Genomic DNA, 20214 nt, shown 5'->3' on the forward strand with positions numbered 1-20214 from the left:
ATATAAAACAGTACAACCTCCTATAAAGGCACCCTGTATTAAAGGGTTTATACATGGTAATTAATAGATGTAATATTGGTTGATAAATAATTTATGTGATTTAGATCAGTTATGAACAATCTCTTTGGCTGGTGCCTGTTCTCCTCGAGCATCAATAGCTTTGTGACAAAAGAAATGCAATTTATTTAATAGTCTGTTGATATTTATCCTCATGCACAAACTATATCCAACATGACTCTAAGATAAAGTATTTGAAAGTGTTATTTGGGCAAGTAGGCAGCACCCAATACATGTATTATTGTGTACCTATACTTAGACATACCCACAATATAACATCCAATCATTTCTGAGATAGAAGTTCTGTTCAGACTGTAAGCTGCAGCTGCACTCGCATTTGAAATCCATTCATGTAAAAAGCAATGATTACAGGTCAGAAGATCAATTCCGTGAGCCCAGATAAGTTGTGGGACAATGGTTGCAGCTGCAACAGCAAAGCCACAGTACAAGCCTTTTGGGATTTCCATGTAAAGTGGCGAATTTTAGATTACAGGAGTTAACTCCGCATGGTTGTCCCCTGTGTTTTCACTGGCCAGGCACAGCACAGCAGTGGTGAAAGGCAGATCAATGTGGAAAGAGGGTTGGTTATGGATAGTAAGAGCTATCCACCTCAAGCAATTGGTCAGCTTTAAGATGAGGTATTCGGAGATCCAAACATTCCCAGTAAAGGATTCTCATAATTCATTCTTCTAAGTTGAATAACTGTAAATATCCTCGCAAACTGTGAGTGGTATAGTTGTGATGGGAAATCAGACCATACCAGATTTGAATTACAGGAAAAACAGGACAGACATTTTTTGTTATTCTGGGAACCTCAGTTATGCTAAGTAACTAGAGGACAGTTGGTTTAGTCTGCAGTGGCAGAGGATCAAGCTCTTCTCAGTGAAAACATGAACACTATTAACTGCACAGAGTATTATTATTCACAGATGGCCGCTTAATCTGATAGTACACAATCAATGTTGAAAGCGAGTCCATAGCTGAAGCTTTTTATTATCAAATTAAGCATTTCGCATCTGGTCTCTCAAAGCACATGACATGGAGCAAATATTACACAGTTCCACAGGTCAGCCAATGGTCTATCATAAAAAAAGTCTGAAATTCGAGTTAAACTGGTACAGTGGTTAAGAAGATGAAAGCACCCTGTTAATCTACAACATCATTTTATTCCACTCTTATAAAAGGCATGTAACTTTCAACACATCTGGGATAGAGGTATCAAGTGAGAGACAAGTCTATTTTGTTGCGTAAGAAACAACTTTTTATCCATGTTAGTGTCATGGCTCTGTGAATTCTTATGATGTTGGTTGGTCAGTCCATCACAACTGATCAAATAGACTGGCAATAATTCAGTAGACATTTATGGTTTACGCATAATGTATCCTAATATTTTGGAGACTTTTTATTATCTAATGCCACCATCAGGTCAACTTTTCTTTTTGTCCAATACTTTGGTTTATGACCAAACACTGATGACCTCACCTGTACTTTATGTTCAGGCTAGCAAATGTTAGCATGCTAACACACCAAACTAAAAGGGTTCTCATGGTATTATACCTGCTAAACATTAGCATGTTTGCATTGTCACTGCAAGCATGTTAGCATGCTGACATTTTTAACATTAAATACATTATACTACATCACACATGAAAACATTTAGCTTAAAGCACCACTGTACCTGAGTACAGCCTCAAAGATACATCATTTGTAAACGTGTTTGTGTTCGATCTGTACATATTGTGTTGAAAATACCTTGACTTAAATATGTTGCAAACTGATTCTGTAACTTTTTTTCCGTAACTTTATCACTAAAACACTCGCAAAAAAGCTAAAGCTAAAAAAAAAAGCTAAAGCTAATGTAGTATCATTCAATTCCTAAGCTCAGAACCAGAACTCAGAGATGAAGACCTGGATGATGAAAATGTTGCGATTGGAAACAACCCCTGACTTGACATAGTTCATAGCCACCTGCAACTCAAGGTCCCTGGGGCCAAAGATAGGTTTCACCTGACGAACCACACCTAAAAGAAGAAAAAGACAGAAAAATGTAATTTTTGGAGACTTATGAGTACATGCAATCATCTGTATATACTATTTAATAAAGGCTTTCATAAAGGATTGACCGCCTGGTTCCAAGTGATAGCCTGCTCGCTCCACTTACCCATTAGCATGCCCTGGTGGGAACGCTTAATCACATCAAAAGAGAACTGGTCATCTGTAACCAGGATGTTAAAGTAAACATCGGTGGCACCGGGTACAGGAGCAGGGTTAGCCACTGCAACTGTCTGCAGGAAAACAATTTCTGTTGGAAGAATTGTTTTAAAGTTTGTATTAGTCTGATAGTAGCAAACCACATAGTCCTTCAAATAATATCACACGTATATTTATGATATAATTAAACAATTGTTCTGTGGGTTGAAACAAGTAATTGAATCTTATGCGCTGTGTCAGGTTGGTGGATGGAAAGTTGAATTTCAATGAGGTTGCAAATCTGAAGCTACCGAGTTAACCCTTTCTGCCCCAGGCACAAAAACTGTGAGCAGAATAAACACTGAACAGGAATATTTTATGTAAATAATTGCATTCAAGATTCATGGTGGATTTACTTTGAATGTTGAATTTAGGCTCCCCTTGGAAACCTTAACACAAAATACATTTTAATAGAACTGTGAAGGTGTCAAATGTGGTAGCTCACTAGAGAAACAGTAATCTAACTGACCAGTTGAATCTGCCAGCTCCACAAAGTTTTGCTCAAGGTAACTTTTACTCCATTATTACAACCAATTAAAAGTTCTTCCCCATCAAGGACTATGAGAATCAACCAAATCATATGATACAGGCTACTACAACATATTCATGCACCATAGATTGCCATGCACACTACCATGTGCAATTGTAAATGCTGGTGAATGAGGCTATCGAGGTTACACATACTAAGGCCTTGCTGGACATCCACCTTGTCTTACCTTGTGGTCCACTGAAGTCTCTGAAGGTTGGCAGAGAGATGGAGATGTAGATGAGGAAGTGGATGGGAGAGAGACGGCAGCCGATGTCGTTAGGTTGGCAGGCCTTAACACAACGGCCATTGCCTGAAGCATCTTTTCTGGATTGGAAAAAGAAAAACCGAAGTGATGGTTAGCAGGCAAGATGGAAAGATGAAGAAAACGGGGAGGACATGGAGATGTATTACATGTGTGCCAAGGAAAGAGGAATGCACACAAAAGGAGAACTGAGGGTTTCTCACAATTTTAACCTACACAGGAGACAACAGTCTTCATTAGAAAAACGTTGACCACAGATTGACGGCTGAGTTGAGCAAGAAGAACCTGGCAACATCTGAATAGCTACCATGGACCTCTATGGTGAACCGACAAAAGGGTGCCTTAACAAGAGGCCAAACCCTGATCCCTCTGACATGAAGACATCAGCGCTTTCAATATGAACTTGAAAACTGCAAAGGGAGCAGAGCCATGAAATTAGCAGCTACCAGGTGAGTCCAAGTTGTTCGCTCAAAGCCACAGAGATGATTGTGTGGTATTCATGCCACGAAGGGAAGAAGGGATTGTAGTAAACCAGGAGAGGGTAAGTAGGTCCGAATGTCATTTGATGTGATCAATGACATCACGCTGAAGTACATGGTGGATAAAAACCCACAGTTTTGATAGAATCTGCAACGGAATTAGCATAATTGCATTTCCAAACGATTGTATAGTGTCTCTCCAAAATAAGACAGATACAGATACTATTATCATTACATACAGCATTTCCCTATTTTCTTATATACAAATAATCAACTTAGCATTTGGAAAGTGGGTGGTTATATGATACAAAGATTTAAGAGAATAATTACCTCATATATTTAATTTCAATCAGTGCTATGCATTAAACCCCCAAAAACCACCAGGAGGGAAATGGAACAGTGGAAAATTTGTCTGGCTGCATTTATCCAGCTGACCAACACAGCTACTGGCCTTTTGGTATCATTTACAGCAAATCAACTGATAACCACCCAATACCAACACTAAAAGCACTATCCATCATGTGAGCTGTAATGCTGCTCCACCACTAATTGAGCCCCCATGCTGGCTGAGCCCCAGGTGCCCATAAATAAGTGCCACGCTTATTTTTCTTTCTGTCCGCTAAGGCGAGGCCTGTTTGATCCTACGGTGAGGCCGCTTGGAACACATCATAGGAAAACATTAGAAATGACCACAGCGGAGGAAGCGTGAGAGTAGTGGCAGAAACCATTGCCGGTGTGTGTGTGTGTGTGTGTGTGTGTGTGTGTGTGTGTGTGTGTGTGTGTGCACGCTTGAATATCAAAGAATAAAAAGTAATTTTTATCCGTCACTTTTTAATTCCACACACATAGAAAGTACACATAAAGGGAAGCTGCCGCAAAGACACGAGGTAGAGTGAGCTGCCATCATGCAAATTAATGCCCATGAACAATCCTGTCACAGTGCTGTGGAGTTCCTTAATTAAAAGCTAATGAGCCCCATCTAGTGGTACCATGTCCTAATATTCTTCTGTATCTACTGCTACACCATTATGCTAGAATAAATAACAAAAAAGGCATTGAGTGTTTAAAACAGCAAGGGATTGTTTTAAAGAAATGCATCCCCAAGACCACTTTGCATATACAAATGCAATTAAATTAGCAATTTCGACTTGTTGCTTCGATAACCAATCATTCACTGTAAAGTAAATCATATTAACACCATGTTTGAGGAATATTTTTTGTTCTATTGGGGGTAATGTGTTTAAATTTCAATTTGAAGTTAGATGACAAGATCCATACTAATATTCTCGGATGGATGCCGAGAAGAATTTAGCAATAAAAATAAATAGATTTTTCTTTAATAACCACTCAAATTCACCATAACAGACTGCTGTAGCAGCATTTTAGTTTGGGGTGAATCAGTGTTTTTCCACCCAACAAGAATTATAGATTTGCCCCTTATCAACTGTGCCAAAGGGTATATGTAAAGCTGGAGCTCTGACTTCTGCATTACGAAAAATATGGATGAAAATTAAAACCACCTTTATAATACATGAGTGGTGAGTGAAAAATAGGGATAGACTTTAAAACACTCCAAACTATTCCTTTAAATGTCACCGTTTTCTAATATGTAAATGTTCCTGAGGGCTGGATGGACTGCTTGTGTGTGACAAACACAGCAACCTTGGCCATATACAGATGTGCTGTCCCGTAGCGAACCAGCCTCATCTTCACGGTCAGAAAAAAGTCTTGCGGTCGGGATAATGTACGGCGCAGTGAGATCTCTCCTCCGTGAGCGTGCTGCTCCACAACAAAGTATCCCTCCTCATCTCCGGAGACTATGCTGAGCAGCACTTTGTCTCCCGGCACGGAATTGGAGAGTCCCATCCGGAAAACAACAGCGGGGACGGGGGTGTTGGTTGGAAAGCTGATGTTGTAGAAGGAGATTCTCAGCGGGAGCAAGAGACACAAAGCAGGATCCCGCGTGAACTGGCAAGTTAATCGGTTGCAATGGCTGAAAGGGGGAACAAAAACGAGATACTCATTGGATGGAGGGCAGAAACGGCTGCAGGCATGGGTATAAAAAGAGGAAAAGAACAAAGAGAGAGGGAGTAAATGACAGAAGTAGGAGAGTGAGAAAAGAGTTTTGTGACTACAGGCAAATGTCAACAGCAGCCCAAATCTGCATGACAGGAAATGTGTGCAAAATGAGAAAGACGGAGTCTTAATACTACACTACACAGTAGTAAGATGCATCATGCTCAGCTGGGGACAATCAACCCTTTCATTCAAACAGCCCGCCATTAACAAGTAGCCACTCACCCCTGCCCTGCTTGCTGGAAGTTTTCAGGACATGCAAAGGACAGACAGCGAAATCCTCCCAAGATGTTAAAGCAGCTTTCAGAGACAGAACAGGTATGGCTCCCTACTGAACATTCATCAATGTCTAAAAACACAGGAGGGAAGCAAAGGTTAGACATTTAATAAAAAATAACACACCAGTAATTTACAAATCACTTGTTTTAATGGCAAGGGTACCAAAGGTTTTGTCTAAATGACCTTGGCATGTGTGTCCATTGTGTGCGATGGTGTAGCCTGTGGGTGGGCAGGTACAGTAAAAACTTCCTGGGGCGTTGGAGCAGCTGTAGGAACACCCATGATGTCCAGCAGGCAGAGCACACTCATCAATATCTGAGAGTAACAGACAGTAAAATGTAATTAGAAATACTCAGTGATGTGTTTATGTAACATGTGATCACATCCGGTGTTGATTTGCAACATCACGAGGCACCATGAAGTCTAACAAGCACCTTCACATGTTGTCCCATCGATGTCACTCAGCTGGTAACCACGACGACAGTAGCACTGGTACGAGCCATGGACATTTGCACACACCTGGCTGCAGGGGTTGGCTTCACACTCATTGACGTCTGTCGGCACACAGGCACAGAATCAGACCTCAAAATGTGTCGCATGAGGATTCAAACAAGACCATGTCTATGATGCAATGTGAATTACATGAAGCTGAGATGTCGCTCTTCCACAACATAATGAGTCAGAATTAATCCATGAAATGAGGAGTGATTTTACCGTCACAGTTTCTGCCATCGGGGGACAGTTTGAAGCCAGTTGCGCAGCTGCACTGGTAAGACCCCTCTGTGTTGTCACACGTGTGGGCGCAGAGTCGTCCGGGATAATGCCTGCACTCATTGATATCTTAAGAACACGGGGAACAGACCAGGAATCTGAGAGTCAGAATTGACTTCCACTTTCCACTTGTCCCGTGCCACTTCGTTCTCCCCTACTCACTTGAATTTACTCACCTCAACAAATATTTAATTTAACAGCTGATATGCACAAAATGTTACCAATGATGCAAAAAAAACCTGCAAACTGTGTTTGTACCGCACCTTCACACCGTTTGGTCATACTGTTGCGGAAGAAGCCAATTCTGCATTCACAGCGGTACGTGCCGACCAGGTTGACACAAACATGGCCGCCACACACATTCCCTGTTCGACACTCATCCACATCTGTAAAACATGAAGGGGAGAAGTTACATGTCTGAAAAAGGGAAATTAAGGTGACTTATAATGATTTCTTGCTGCAAACAAAAGACTTTAAACACAGGACATCGTTTATTGTGACAGTATCCACCTTCACAAAGCGTGCCGTCCTGAGTTAGATGATAGCCTCGTCCACAGATGTATGTGTTCCTAAGACAAGTGTAGGAGCCCACTGTGTTCAAACAGGTCTGGCCAGGCAGGCATGTACTGGTATGGGCCACACACTCGTTTACATCTAATGAGGAAACACATAAAGCAAAGCCAGCTGAACTTTTACCCGGGGATTGTTTTTACCTGAGTTTGACGGTAAGCTTACCGATACAGCTGCCGAGGGCGTCCTGAATGAAACCTTCTGAGCACCTCGTGTTCTTCGAGCAGTGGAACGAACCTTGTGTGTTGGTGCACAAAAAGTCTGGTCCACAGTTATGTGTCCCCAAAGTACACTCATCTATGTCTGGAACAGGCAAGGAGGAAAAAATGTAGAAAGCATAAATATTTTTATTGACATGAAATACTGTAGGCTATTGGACATGTGATGGCTATTTTACCTCAAACTAAAATTGCAGTATTGTTACCTTGGCAATTGTTGTCGTCTTGGAAATTATACCCGGTGTTACAGCTGGTTTCCGTCTGACATTGGAAGGAACCCTCTTTGTTAATGCAAACTTGGCCTAAGACGCAGTTGTGACTGCCAGTCAGACACTCATTAACATCTGAGGAGAGAGACATCCAATCAAAAATAAGAAAAGCAGTCTAATCTATCTTAAATCTTAACTCAGCAGGTTTTTAAAGAATCTCTTTGGCTGCTGTTTATCCTTTCTATTTAGCAATACTGCAGTTATAAATGTTGATAATCTCCTAACAAATGGTCATGGGTTCGTAAATAATTAGATTTTGGTCCAGATCATCTGCAGCCTTTTTCTAGAAATAAATGGTCTTGTAAGTCAACATAAGATTTTACAACCTACCTATACAAAGATTGTTTTTATTAAAATGTTCTTCTATGAAGTATTAGGGAATTTTATAAACCATTAATACAAACTTTTATAAAGCCCTTATTAGGTGACACCAAATCATATTGTGCTGTAAATCACTTGGCACCTAATGTGTGCAAATGGCCGAGTATACCGATTAGTGTCACAGACAGCCAGTAGCCATTCTGTCTAGATAAGACAAAGTGGAGCCAATCAACACACTGAAGACTGAAAGCACAACATTGGTTACATCTCTTACCATCATGATTCAGATTAATTTTTGCTGTTGTGTTTTTGTCGCAGCAGGCTTTAGCTGTGTACAAACACATGTTTAACAGCAACAACCCCTGAAACTCGCAGCTGGAACCCCGGCTCGCTGTCATCAGGCCGAGCATACAGCAGTCACAGCACATCTGGACAGGGAAGGTGAAACAGGAAGAGAGGCAGATGAAAAGGAAGGAATCTCATCTCTAATGTGATATTGTCATAAAATCTAGGTTTTGATTTTTTAGGCGTCTTGTTTGTGCGCACAAGAATGAAAAGACGTGTAAAGGTTGAAGACATTGACATTAGGGAGGAGTAACCTTGGAGATTTGTGTTTCCCAGAATTCTCCTTGGAAGAAGGGCATGTCACAAGCCTCTCTCCCAGTGGCTATCTCGATACCTTTGTCACAGAGTCTGTCTCCTACTGCTGCTGCACAGCACTGCTCCTGGGTGATCCTGTAAATAAAAGGCACACATTTAGCTCATCCAGAAGAGAAACTGCATCCTTTGATCCGTGAGGAAATAGCTGTATAAAGAGCATGTGAAGAAATGCTTGTTATTTGAGTAAGATACAGTCCATCAGATTTATTTATGATGTAATACGTTGCATATTTACCTGCAGTAATGAGGAACCAACCTTAGTTTAAAATACATTGTAACGGTCAGCAGCTACTTTGAAACTTTTTAATTCTTTTAATAATAGAAATGATTAATTTCATCATGGGCAAAAAGTCTCTCCCCCCCGCCTTTCCTCTCCAATTGTTCCCTCTACTGACCGCCATGTGTCGACCAGGTGTTCCTCTATTTCATCAATCACACCCTCCATGTTCTTTCAGTTAATCAGGGCCCTTTAGTGTTAAAAATGCTCCAGGGGGCCACTTAACGCCTGTCCTTACTGTGTAGTTACTATGTGATAATCCTCTTCTGGAGCAGGACGGATAGCGTCAGAAACGCTGGCTTATAGGACACACACATTTCCCACAGGAAAACGGCACACACTCTTAAAGAGGCCAATGTGATATATATTTGTACCCCGTGGACATTTTTTGATGGATAAACACAACAAACTTCATGCATTCCCTCTGTACTGCCCCGTCCTTGGTCCCTGGGTCGCATTCTGAGACCCTCTTTCTTTGTGAAAGCAGGTGTTGCTTACCTGCAGGTGTGGGAGGAGGAGATGAGGGGGAGGACTGTACAGCCTTGTCCTCCCAGGGCCCAATCCCTCCCATTCCGACAGCACCCTTGTTCATTAGGAAGCTGATTTCCTGAGGATTAAATACAGAGCAGAGGCATGATGGAAAAATAGCACTGCTGCCACCAAGTGACAGTTACTATATCATATTTAATTAAATTGGGCTCACTCTCTCAGATAGACAGACAGCACTTAGAAAATATTACCATGCAGTACCTCACATAAGGATATAATATGCCCCCAAAATTAATAGTGTATTAAAGTTGTTCAAACCACTATCAAAGACTAAAATTCGGCATTTCAATGCCAAAATTTAGCAGTGCGTCTTACTTTGTCCATGCAGAGCTAGAGGGCGGTGAGGGCGGACCTGTGTTTAACCGTCAGGGCTCCTGAATTATTCAAACATGGCCGTTATTTGGATTCATTTGATGTGACAAAGCGCCAACACTAAGCAATTCCAAAGTGGATGTTGCCAGATTAAAAGTGAAATAACACAGATGAATTTAAGAAAAGACGGTTAAAACGAGAAAACTCATACAGATCGGTAAAAGAAAAGATAAATGAAAGTAAGTTATACAAAATAATAAAAACATTTATTCAGTAATTCCGGCCAACAAAGTGTCCAAAATTAATTTTGTGAATTTTTTTTAAATGTAATAATGATTTGTTTTTTGAAAGAGGTTTGGTTTAAATTTGCAGTGGTTTCTTATTTAGAAGTCATAAAATGCAAAAGTATCAAGTAATTTATGAATTTAAAAGAAACTGAAGTTAGAGGTTTAGTATAAAAGTAATATCATTACTTTGTGTAACTTAAATGTTTTGGTTTTCTCTTTTATCTTCTGTTAATCAGCTTGTGGCCCTCAAAGTAATCTTCCGACCCCTTGTGGGGATTCAGACCACTGTTTGAGAACCTCAACTTTTTTTCAGGGTGCAGCATCTTACATTATCTCAAAGAATAAGATTTAAAAAAAACAGAATAAAGATGACAGAGGGAACAAACAACTACGATCTACATTTAACCCTCTTCATTACAAATATTGTAAATGCAGGTAATAACATTGTTTGCAGAGTTCTTTACAGCTCCTGTGTATCCTCAATAAATAATAAAAGTGTTAATATTTGACAAAGTGATCTATACTGAAGTTGAAGTGTCAGTTTGACGTCATGTGAGTTCCAGAAAGGTTGAGGTAACTGAAGCCTCTTCGTTCTGTGGGTCTAATTGCACACTTTCATTGCTTTCAGTGAGGGAAACCAGCTAAACAACAAGGCTTAGGCGTAATCTGATGTAAAAGTAATCATGCTGCAGAAGAGCAAGGACACAATTTGGAGAACACACACTGATGATTAGAAGGTGATAATCATGTCTCTGGATTATCTAAGAGTGCTAACAGTAAAGTCTGAAGAATTGTTCTCCTGATAAAAACCAACAAGGCTGCTTCATGATAAAACAATGTTGAGATTTGGCCTTCAATCTACATCAGCATCACACTTTTGCTTTTAACTCAAATCGAGTATTTTTGCCAACATGTTTTGGGTTTTTCACCTGAAGCCAGCTAAACGACAAAAGCTACAAGCCACAAGACCGGTTGGCCCTGAGTTACCATTTGGCAAGGTGTCTACAGATTAGCCCGGTGAATACCCCTGTTGATGTGATGCAGTCCTTCTGAAAACTGTCTCCTTTTACCCAAACAAATCTCAGAGAGTGTCATGGTTTCGCTCCTAGGGCTAATAAAATCAGAGGTACCACTTTCAAATAAGCTACCTTTAGACCGGGCTTGTCACTGAAGGAGAGAACTCCAGGTCTTGGGGAGAACTACTGCATGTGTGAAAACGTATAAAAGCTTTTGTGGCTTTTGAGGGACCTCTATAAAATCTGATAAATTGCCTCAAGTGATGTCACAAGAGTCAACAGCTGCTGTGACTTTTTGTTTTCAATTTGAGTCACCAAGTTTTTAAAGAATCTCTTTGGCTGCTGTTTATCCTTTCTATTTAGCTATACTGCAGTTATAAATGTTGATAATCTCCTAACAAATGGTCATGGGTTCGTAAATAATTAGATTTTGGTCCAGATCATCTGCAGCCTTTTTCTAGAAATAAATGGTCTTATAAGTCAACATGAGATTTTACAACCTACCTATACAAAGATTGTTTTTATTAAAATGTTCTTCTGTGAAGTATTAGGGAACTTTATAAACCATTAATACAAACTTTTATAAAGCCCTTATTAGGTGACACCAAATCATATTGTGCTGTAAATCACTTGGCACCTAATGTGTGCAAATGGCCGAGTATACCGATTAGTGTCACAGACAGCCAGTAGCCATTCTGTCTAGATAAGACAGAGTGGAGCCAATCAACACACTGAAGACTGAAAGCACAAATAGCAAAAAGGAAAAATTGAATTTTTAGGATACTGCATGTGACATGCTATGCATTAGGACATACTAACTGTGCCTTCCAATATCCACACTACCATACTACCTAGTATGCCAGAAAAAGATTTAGGATGCCCCAATGCATGTCAATGGCAGTATGTTGAAAGTACCAGAATGTTCGACTACATCCGATCACATTTTGCAGTGTGCAAGCCAGTATGCTGTTTTGGCTATTCTGACCCACAATGCTTTGTGCAGCAGACATATAAGCAAGAGGGTCAAAGTTCAAGGTGCCGTTAAATCTTTTGGCATACTAAATAGCATGGTGGAACAGGTACAGTTGATCGTTTTCTGGCATACTAGTTGTGTGGGTGTTGAAAAGCACAGCTTATGCTAATGTTTGCATGCTAACATGTTCACAATGATAATTTCAACATGCTCATGTTTAGCAGGTATGATGATTACCATGTTCACCGTGTGAGTTTAGCATATTAGCATGCTAACTTTTACAGTAGCTGATGGGAACATCATTAGTTTTGCAGGCATTTTGTCAAAGTATTGAACCAATTCAATTCCTAACCTGCTGCCGGCACTAAATAATAAATGAAGGGATCACATTCCATCCTGTAGGGGGCTATGAATGAAGAATTTCACGACAATCCATCTAATAGTTATTGAGATATTTTAGTCTAGGCAGACCAACAGACTGGCACACTGGCATTGCCATCCCCAGAGTCATGCTGCTTAGAAGGGCTACTTTAAGAAGTAGGCAATTATAGCGACGCTTCCATTTACATTACTCACCTTCACAATTCACTCCATCCTCTTGCAGTTGATAACCACCAAGGCACGCACACATACCGTTACCTTCACACAAGTGGGAACAGTTGGAGTCTGAAAACAGCAGAGACACACGTGAAGAAGTAGACATCACTGTATACAGTGTGAGTCCTACATCACAGGAATCATGTCACTGGCTGATGAAATGTAACACCAGCAAGAGGCTGGTGCCAAAACCTCTTACAGCTCTTCTTATAACAATAAAGATCACATTAAGAAATGAAGGTGGCAAACCTGTACAGCTGTCCAATCCCCCCTGAGGCTCGGCCGTAGTGCTGGCCTGAGGCATTACTGTCACTGATGCTATGGAAGAAAAGGCCTCATTAAAATGAAATTCACTGAATAGCAAGCACAGGGTGAAACACTTCAGCACCTCGTCACTCATCGGAACTCCACAAAGCTCTGTGGCCTTCCCATTTGCATGCTCTCATTGCTTTGGCCTTCAATCTGCATCAGCATGACACTTTTGCTTTTAACTCAAATCAAGTGTTTTTGCAAATCTGTCCTTGCCAACATGTTTTGGGTTTTTCACCTGAAGCCAGCTCGGCGACAAAACCAGTTGGTCCTGAGTTACCATTTAGCAAGGTGTCTACAGATTAGCCCGGTGAATACCCCCGTTACCCAGTCTGTCTGGCTCTCTGGTAGTGATCTGCTCCATAGCTTCCACATCAAGGCCATTGTCTAGTTTATTACACAACAGGGCTGCTGTCTGTGCTCCTAGTAATGCTGCTTGGATTGATGTGACTCAGTCCTTCTGAAAACTGTCTCCTTTTACCCGAAAAAATCTTCTTGGGGAGAACTACAGCATGTGTGAAAACGTTGTATAAAAGCTTTTGTGGCTCCAGAGGGCCCTGCATGAAATCTGATGAATTGCCTCAAGTGATGTCACATGAGTCAACATCTGTTGGGACTTTTTGTTTTACATTTTTAAAAATTCTGGGTGTTTAGCATAGCACATCTGAATATCCATCCGAACTGTCAGTGGTTGTGTTGAACAACTGTCAGGTCACCGAGTTTTTAAAAAATATCTTTGGCTGGTGTTTAGCCTTTTCTATTTAGCAATAGAGCAGTTATAAATGTTGGTAATCTACTGACAAATGGTCTTGGGTTCCCCAATTTCTAAAAAGCCTTTATAAAGTCTGTAGTTAATTAGAGGGGTAAATAATTGGATTGAGGTGGTTCGGGCATCTGGTAAGGATGTCACCTGGAACACCTCCCTAGGGAGGTGTTCCAGGCACGACCAGCTGGGAGGGAGGCCCAGGACCAGGTGGAGGGACTATATCTCCAAACTGGCCTGGGAGCGCCTCGGGATCCCCCAGTCAGAGCTGGCTGATGTGGCCCGGGAAAGGGAAGTTTGGGGTCCCCTGCTGGAGCTGTTGCCCCCGCAACCCGATCCCGGATAAGCGGTTGAAGATGAGAGAGATGAGAGATAATTGGATTCACAAGTCAAGATTAGATTTTACATCCTTTCTATTCAAAGATTGTTCTTATTAATAGCTTATATTTTTCTTCTATGAAGTATTAGGGAACTTTATAAACCATGGTATAAAGCTGTTATTAAGTGGCACCAAATCATATTGTGCTGTAAATCACTCGGCACCTAATGTGTGCAAATGGCCGAGTATACCGATTAGTGTCACAGACAGCCATTAGCCATTCTGTCTAGATAAGACAGAGTGGAGCCAATCAACACACTGAAGACTGAAAGCACAACATTGGTTACATCTCTTACCATTTGTATTGGGTTCGGTTTCTGTTGCTGTGCTGTTGTCACAGCAGGCTTTAGCTGCGTACAAACACTTTCTCTCCAGCAACAATTCCTGTAACTCGCAGCTTGAACCCCGGCTCGCTGTCATCAGGCCGATCATACAGCAGTCACAGCACATCTGAGCAGAAGACAGGGATGGTGAAACAGAAAAAGAGGCAGATGAAATAGAAGGAATCTCATCTCTAATGTTATATAGTAAAAAAAAAAATAGGTGTTAATTTATTAGGTGTCTTGTTTGTGCATGCAAGAATGAAAAGACGTGTAAAGGTTGAAGACATTGACATTAGGGAGGAGGTAACCTTAGAGATTTGTGTTTCCCAGAATTCTCCTTGGAAGAAGGGCATGTCACAAGCCTCTCTCCCAGTGGCTATCTCGATACCTTTGTCACAGAGTCTGTCTCCTACTGCTGCTGCACAGCACTGCTCCTGGGTGATCCTGTAAATAAAAGGCACACATTTAGCTCATCCAGAAGAGAAACTGCATCCTTTGATCCGTGAGGAAATAGCTGTATAAAGAGCATGTGAAGAAATGCTTGTTATTTGAGTAAGATACAGTCCATCAGATTTATTTATGATGTAATACGTTGCATATTTACCTGCAGTAATGAGGAACCAACCTTAGTTTAAAATACATTGTAACGGTCAGCAGCTACTTTGAAACTTTTTAATTCTTTTAATAATAAAAATGATTAATTTCATCATGGGCAAAAAGTCTCTCCCCCCCGCCTTTCCTCTCCAATTGTTCCCTCTACTGACCGCCATGTGTCGACCAGGTGTTCCTCTATTTCATCAATCACACCCTCCATGTTCTTTCAGTTAATCAGGGCCCTTTAGTGTTAAAAATGCTCCAGGGGGCCACTTAACGCCTGTCCTTACTGTGTAGTTGCTATGTGATAATCCTCTTCTGGAGCAGGACGGATAGCGTCAGAAACGTTGGCTTACAGGACACACACATTTCCCACAGGAAAACGGCACACACTCTTAAAGAGGCCAATGTGATATATATTTGTACCCCGTGGACATTTTTTGATGGATAAACACAACAAACTTCATGCATTCCCTCTGTACTGCCCCGTCCTTGGTCCCTGGGTCGCATTCTGAGACCCTCTTTCTTTGTGAAAGCAGGTGTTGCTTACCTGCAGGTGTGGGAGGAGGAGATGAGGGGGAGGACTGTACAGCCTTGTCCTCCCAGGGCCCAATCCCTCCCATTCCGACAGCACCCTTGTTCATTAGGAAGCTGATTTCCTGAGGATTAAATACAGAGCAGAGGCATGATGGAAAAATAGCACTGCTGCCACCAAGTGACAGTTACTATATCATATTTAATTAAATTGGGCTCACTCTCTCAGATAGACAGACAGCACTTAGAAAATATTACCATGCAGTACCTCACATAAGGATATAATATGCCCCCAAAATTAATAGTGTATTAAAGTTGTTCAAACCACTATCAAAGACTAAAATTCGGCATTTCAACGCCAAAATTTAGCAGTGCGTCTTACTTTGTCCATGCAGAGCTAGAGGGCGGTGAGGGCGGACCTGTGTTTAACCGTCAGGGCTCCTGAATTATTCAAACATGGCCGTTATTTGGATTCATTTGATGTGACAAAGCGCCAACACTAAGCAATTCCAAAGTGGATGTTGCCAGATTAAAAGTGAAATAACACAGATGAATTTAAGAAAAGACGGTTAAAACGAGAAAACTCATACAGATCGGTAAAAGAAAAGATAAATGAAAGTAAGTTATACAAAATAATAAAAACATTTATTCAGTAATTCCGGCCAACAAAGTGTCCAAAATTAATTTTGTGAATTTTTTTAAATGTAATAATGATTTGTTTTTTGAAAGAGGTTTGGTTTAAATTTGCAGTGGTTTCTTATTTAGAAGTCATAAAATGCAAAAGTATCAAGTAATTTATGAATTTAAAAGAAACTGAAGTTAGAGGTTTAGTATAAAAGTAACACTAAACCTAAAGTATCAAGTAATTTATGAATTTAAAAGAAACTGAAGTTAAAGGTTTAGTATAAAAGTAATATCATTACTTTGTGTAACTTAAATGTTTTGGTTTTCTCTTTTATCTTCTGTTAATCAGCTTGTGGCCCTCAAAGTAATCTTCCGACCCCTTGTGGGGATTCAGACCACTGTTTGAGAACCTCAACTTTTTTTCAGGGTGCAGCATCTTACATTATCTCAAAGAATAAGATTTAAAAAAAACAGAATAAAGATGACAGAGGGAACAAACAACTACGATCTACATTTAACCCTCTTCATTACAAATATTGTAAATGCAGGTAATAACATTGTTTGCAGAGTTCTTTACAGCTCCTGTGTATCCTCAATAAATAATAAAAGTGTTAATATTTGACAAAGTGATCTATACTGAAGTTGAAGTGTCAGTTTGACGTCATGTGAGTTCCAGAAAGGTTGAGGTAACTGAAGCCTCTTCGTTCTGTGGGTCTAATTGCACACTTTCATTGCTTTCAGTGAGGGAAACCAGCTAAACAACAAGGCTTAGGCGTAATCTGATGTAAAAGTAATCATGCTGCAGAAGAGCAAGGACACAATTTGGAGAACACACACTGATGATTAGAAGGTGATAATCATGTCTCTGGATTATCTAAGAGTGCTAACAGTAAAGTCTGAAGAATTGTTCTCCTGATAAAAACCAACAAGGCTGCTTCATGATAAAACAATGTTGAGATTTGGCCTTCAATCTACATCAGCATCACACTTTTGCTTTTAACTCAAATCGAGTATTTTTGCCAACATGTTTTGGGTTTTTCACCTGAAGCCAGCTAAACGACAAAAGCTACAAGCCACAAGACCGGTTGGCCCTGAGTTACCATTTGGCAAGGTGTCTACAGATTAGCCCGGTGAATACCCCTGTTGGGACTTTTTTATTTTACATTTAAAATAATTCTAGGGGTGTAGCATAGCACATCCGAATATCCAAACAAACTCTCAGTGTGTTGAACAAATTTCGGGTCACCAGGTTTTAAAAAAATATCTTTGGCTGGTGTTTATCCTTTCTATTGAGCAATAGAGCAGTTATAAATGTTGGTAATCTACTGACAAATGGTCTTGGGTTCCCCAATTTCTAAAAAGCCTTTATAAAGCCTGTCGTTGATTAGAGAGGTAGATAATTGGATTTTGGTCCAGATCATCTGAAGCCTTTTTCTAAAAATAAATGGTCTTATTAGATTTTACATCATTTCTATACAAAGATTGTTCTTATTAATAGCTTATATTTTTCTTCTGTGAAGTATTAGGGAACTTTATAAACTATTAATAAAAAATGTTATAAAGCCCTTATTAGGTGGCACCAAATCATATTGTGCTGTAAATCACTTGGCACTTAATGCGTGCAAATGGCCGAGTATACCGATTAGTGTCACAGACAGCCAGTAGCCATTCTGTCTAGATAAGACAGAGTGGAGCCAATCAACACACTGAAGACTGAAAGCACAACATTGGTTACATCTCTTACCATCATGATTCAGATCGGTTTCTGTTGCTGTGCTGTTGTCACAGCAGGCTTTAGCTGCGTACAAACACTTTCTCTCCAGCAACAAACCCTGTAACTCGCAGCTTGAACCCCGGCTCGCTGTCATCAGGCCGATCATACAGCAGTCACAGCACATCTGAGCAGAAGACAGGGAGGGTGAAACAGAAAAAGAGGCAGATGAAATAGAAGGAATCTCATCTCTAATGTTATATTGTCAGAAAAAGTAGGTGTTGATTTTGTAGGGGTCTTGTTTGTGCGCACACAAATGAAAAGATGTGTAAAGGTTGAAGACATTGACATTAGGGAGGAGTAACCTTAGAGATTTGGGTTTCCCAGGGTTCTCCTTGGAAGAAGGGCCTCTCACAGGCCCCTTGCCACGTGGCCATCTCGATACCTTTGTCACAGAGTCTGTCTCCTACTGCTGCTGCACAGCACTGCTGCTGGGTGATCCTGTAAATAAAAGGCACACATTTAGCTCATCCAGAAGAGAAACTGCATCCTTTGTCAGTAACCCACCTTAGTTTAAAATACATTGTAACGGTCAGCAGAAACTTTGAAACTTTTAAATTTTTTTTAATAATAAAAATACTTAATTTCATCATGGGCAAAAAGTCTCCCCCCCCCCCCCCGCCTTTCCTCTCCAATTGTTCCCTCTACTGACCGCCATGTGTCGACCAGGTGTTCCTCTATTTCATCAATCACACCCTCCATGTTCTTTCAGTCAATCAGGGCCCTTTAGTGTTAAAAATGCTCCAGGGGGCCACTTAACGCCTGTCCTTACTGTGTAGTTACTATCTGTGGTACCTGTGAGAAATAAACGTTATGAGAAAACTCTCAAATGTTTTTAAGTATTTTATTGAACAGGCACTTAGAATAATTCAGCTGAAAGGTCAGCGCTCTTTCCCCACGGAGGGTTCAGCGGTCTAACAACAAGTCTCAGCTTCTGCTGAGTATAGTATATGCTTCACACAAACTCAATGGATTGTTCCAGCTTCACATTATCTCGGTTGGGTGCCTGGCCTTGACTGTTTGTCTACATGCACACAACATTCAGAGTTAAGCGGCACAAGTTACATCTAAAGAAGAACATACTGATAAATTGCCACAACACTATATGCGGCAATCCTGTCCTGTGGCTTACAGGACACACACATCTCCCTCAGGAAAATGACACACACTCATTTGAAGAGGCCAATGTGATATATATTTGGACCCCGTGGACATTTTTTGATGGATAAACACAACAAACTTCATGCATTCCCTCTGTACTGCCCCGTCCTTGGTCCCTGGGTCGCATTCTGAGACCCTCTTTCTTTGTGAAAGCAGGTGTTGCTTACTTGCAGGTGTGGGAGGAGGAGATGAGGGGGAGGACTGTACAGCCTTGTCCTCCCAGGGCCTGGTCCTTCCCATCCTGACAGCACTCTTGTTCAGTAGAAAACAGATTCTCTGTGGGTTAAATACAGAGCAGAGGCATGATGGAAAAATAGCACAGCTGCCCCCAAGTGACAGTTACTATATCAGATTGAATTAAATTGGTACTTAGTATTGGATAATATTACCAGGTAGTACCTCACATAAGGATATATTATGCCCCCAAAATGAATAGTGTATTGAAGTTAATGAACCCACTAACAAAGGCATTCAATGCCAACATTTAGCAGTGCGTCTTACCTTTTCCATGCAGAACTCCGTATAAAGAAAAAAGAAGTATTGTCCACTGTGCCATCGCAGATGTTTCCCTCTCCGATCGTCTAAATGTTACGGTTATTTAAAATTACCGGGATGATCAGTGGCTGAACGGCAGCAGTGGACGGTGTGTGTGTGTGTGTGTGTGTGTGTGTGTGTGTGTGTGTGTGTGTGTGTCCTCTGTGAAAGTGTCCCGTCAAGAAGGAGAACATCTCAGTCAGAGCAGCAGGAGAGGCGACTCAGGACTCGTCTTGTGGGGTTTGAGATTAGAGGGCGGTGAGGGCGGACCTGTTGTGGGTGCATCCCAAATCTCTTCAACGCATCCACGTTTTCCCTGCGGAGAGAGGAAACGAGGAGATACGTTTTGAAGAGAAATGAGACGTCCTCTCCACTCTCCTAGAAATAGCAGATCATGAAAAGTCAAACTTTTCTAATAAATTAAGAAAGTTGTTTGTGATTCTTTTGTTGTTCAGACCTATAATGAACAT

General features: G+C 40.8%; 1 protein-coding gene across 1 annotated transcript; it reads right to left on the reverse strand.

The window, feature by feature from the left end:
- Positions 1-1081: 1081 nt before the first annotated feature.
- On the reverse strand, positions 1082-19779 carry LOC137877041 (fibulin-1-like). Its single transcript, XM_068716722.1, has 17 exons — positions 19712-19779; positions 19378-19486; positions 18355-18490; positions 14500-14653; positions 13002-13070; positions 12732-12821; positions 7698-7835; positions 7439-7576; positions 7214-7357; positions 6967-7089; positions 6647-6772; positions 6367-6486; positions 6116-6247; positions 5879-6002; positions 3024-3166; positions 2219-2359; positions 1082-2078 (listed from the first exon to the last, which is right to left on the reverse strand). The coding sequence occupies exons 1-17, from the start codon at positions 19764-19766 to the stop codon at positions 1939-1941; spliced, it is 2082 nt and encodes a 693-aa protein (XP_068572823.1). The 5' UTR covers positions 19767-19779; the 3' UTR covers positions 1082-1938.
- Positions 19780-20214: the final 435 nt, after the last annotated feature.

This window comes from Cebidichthys violaceus, unplaced genomic scaffold (genome assembly GCF_023349555.1).
Source record: "Cebidichthys violaceus isolate CVI_PGR_0920_01 unplaced genomic scaffold, fCebVio1.0.p SCAF_21, whole genome shotgun sequence".
Classification (NCBI taxonomy): Eukaryota; Metazoa; Chordata; class Actinopteri; order Perciformes; family Stichaeidae; genus Cebidichthys; species Cebidichthys violaceus.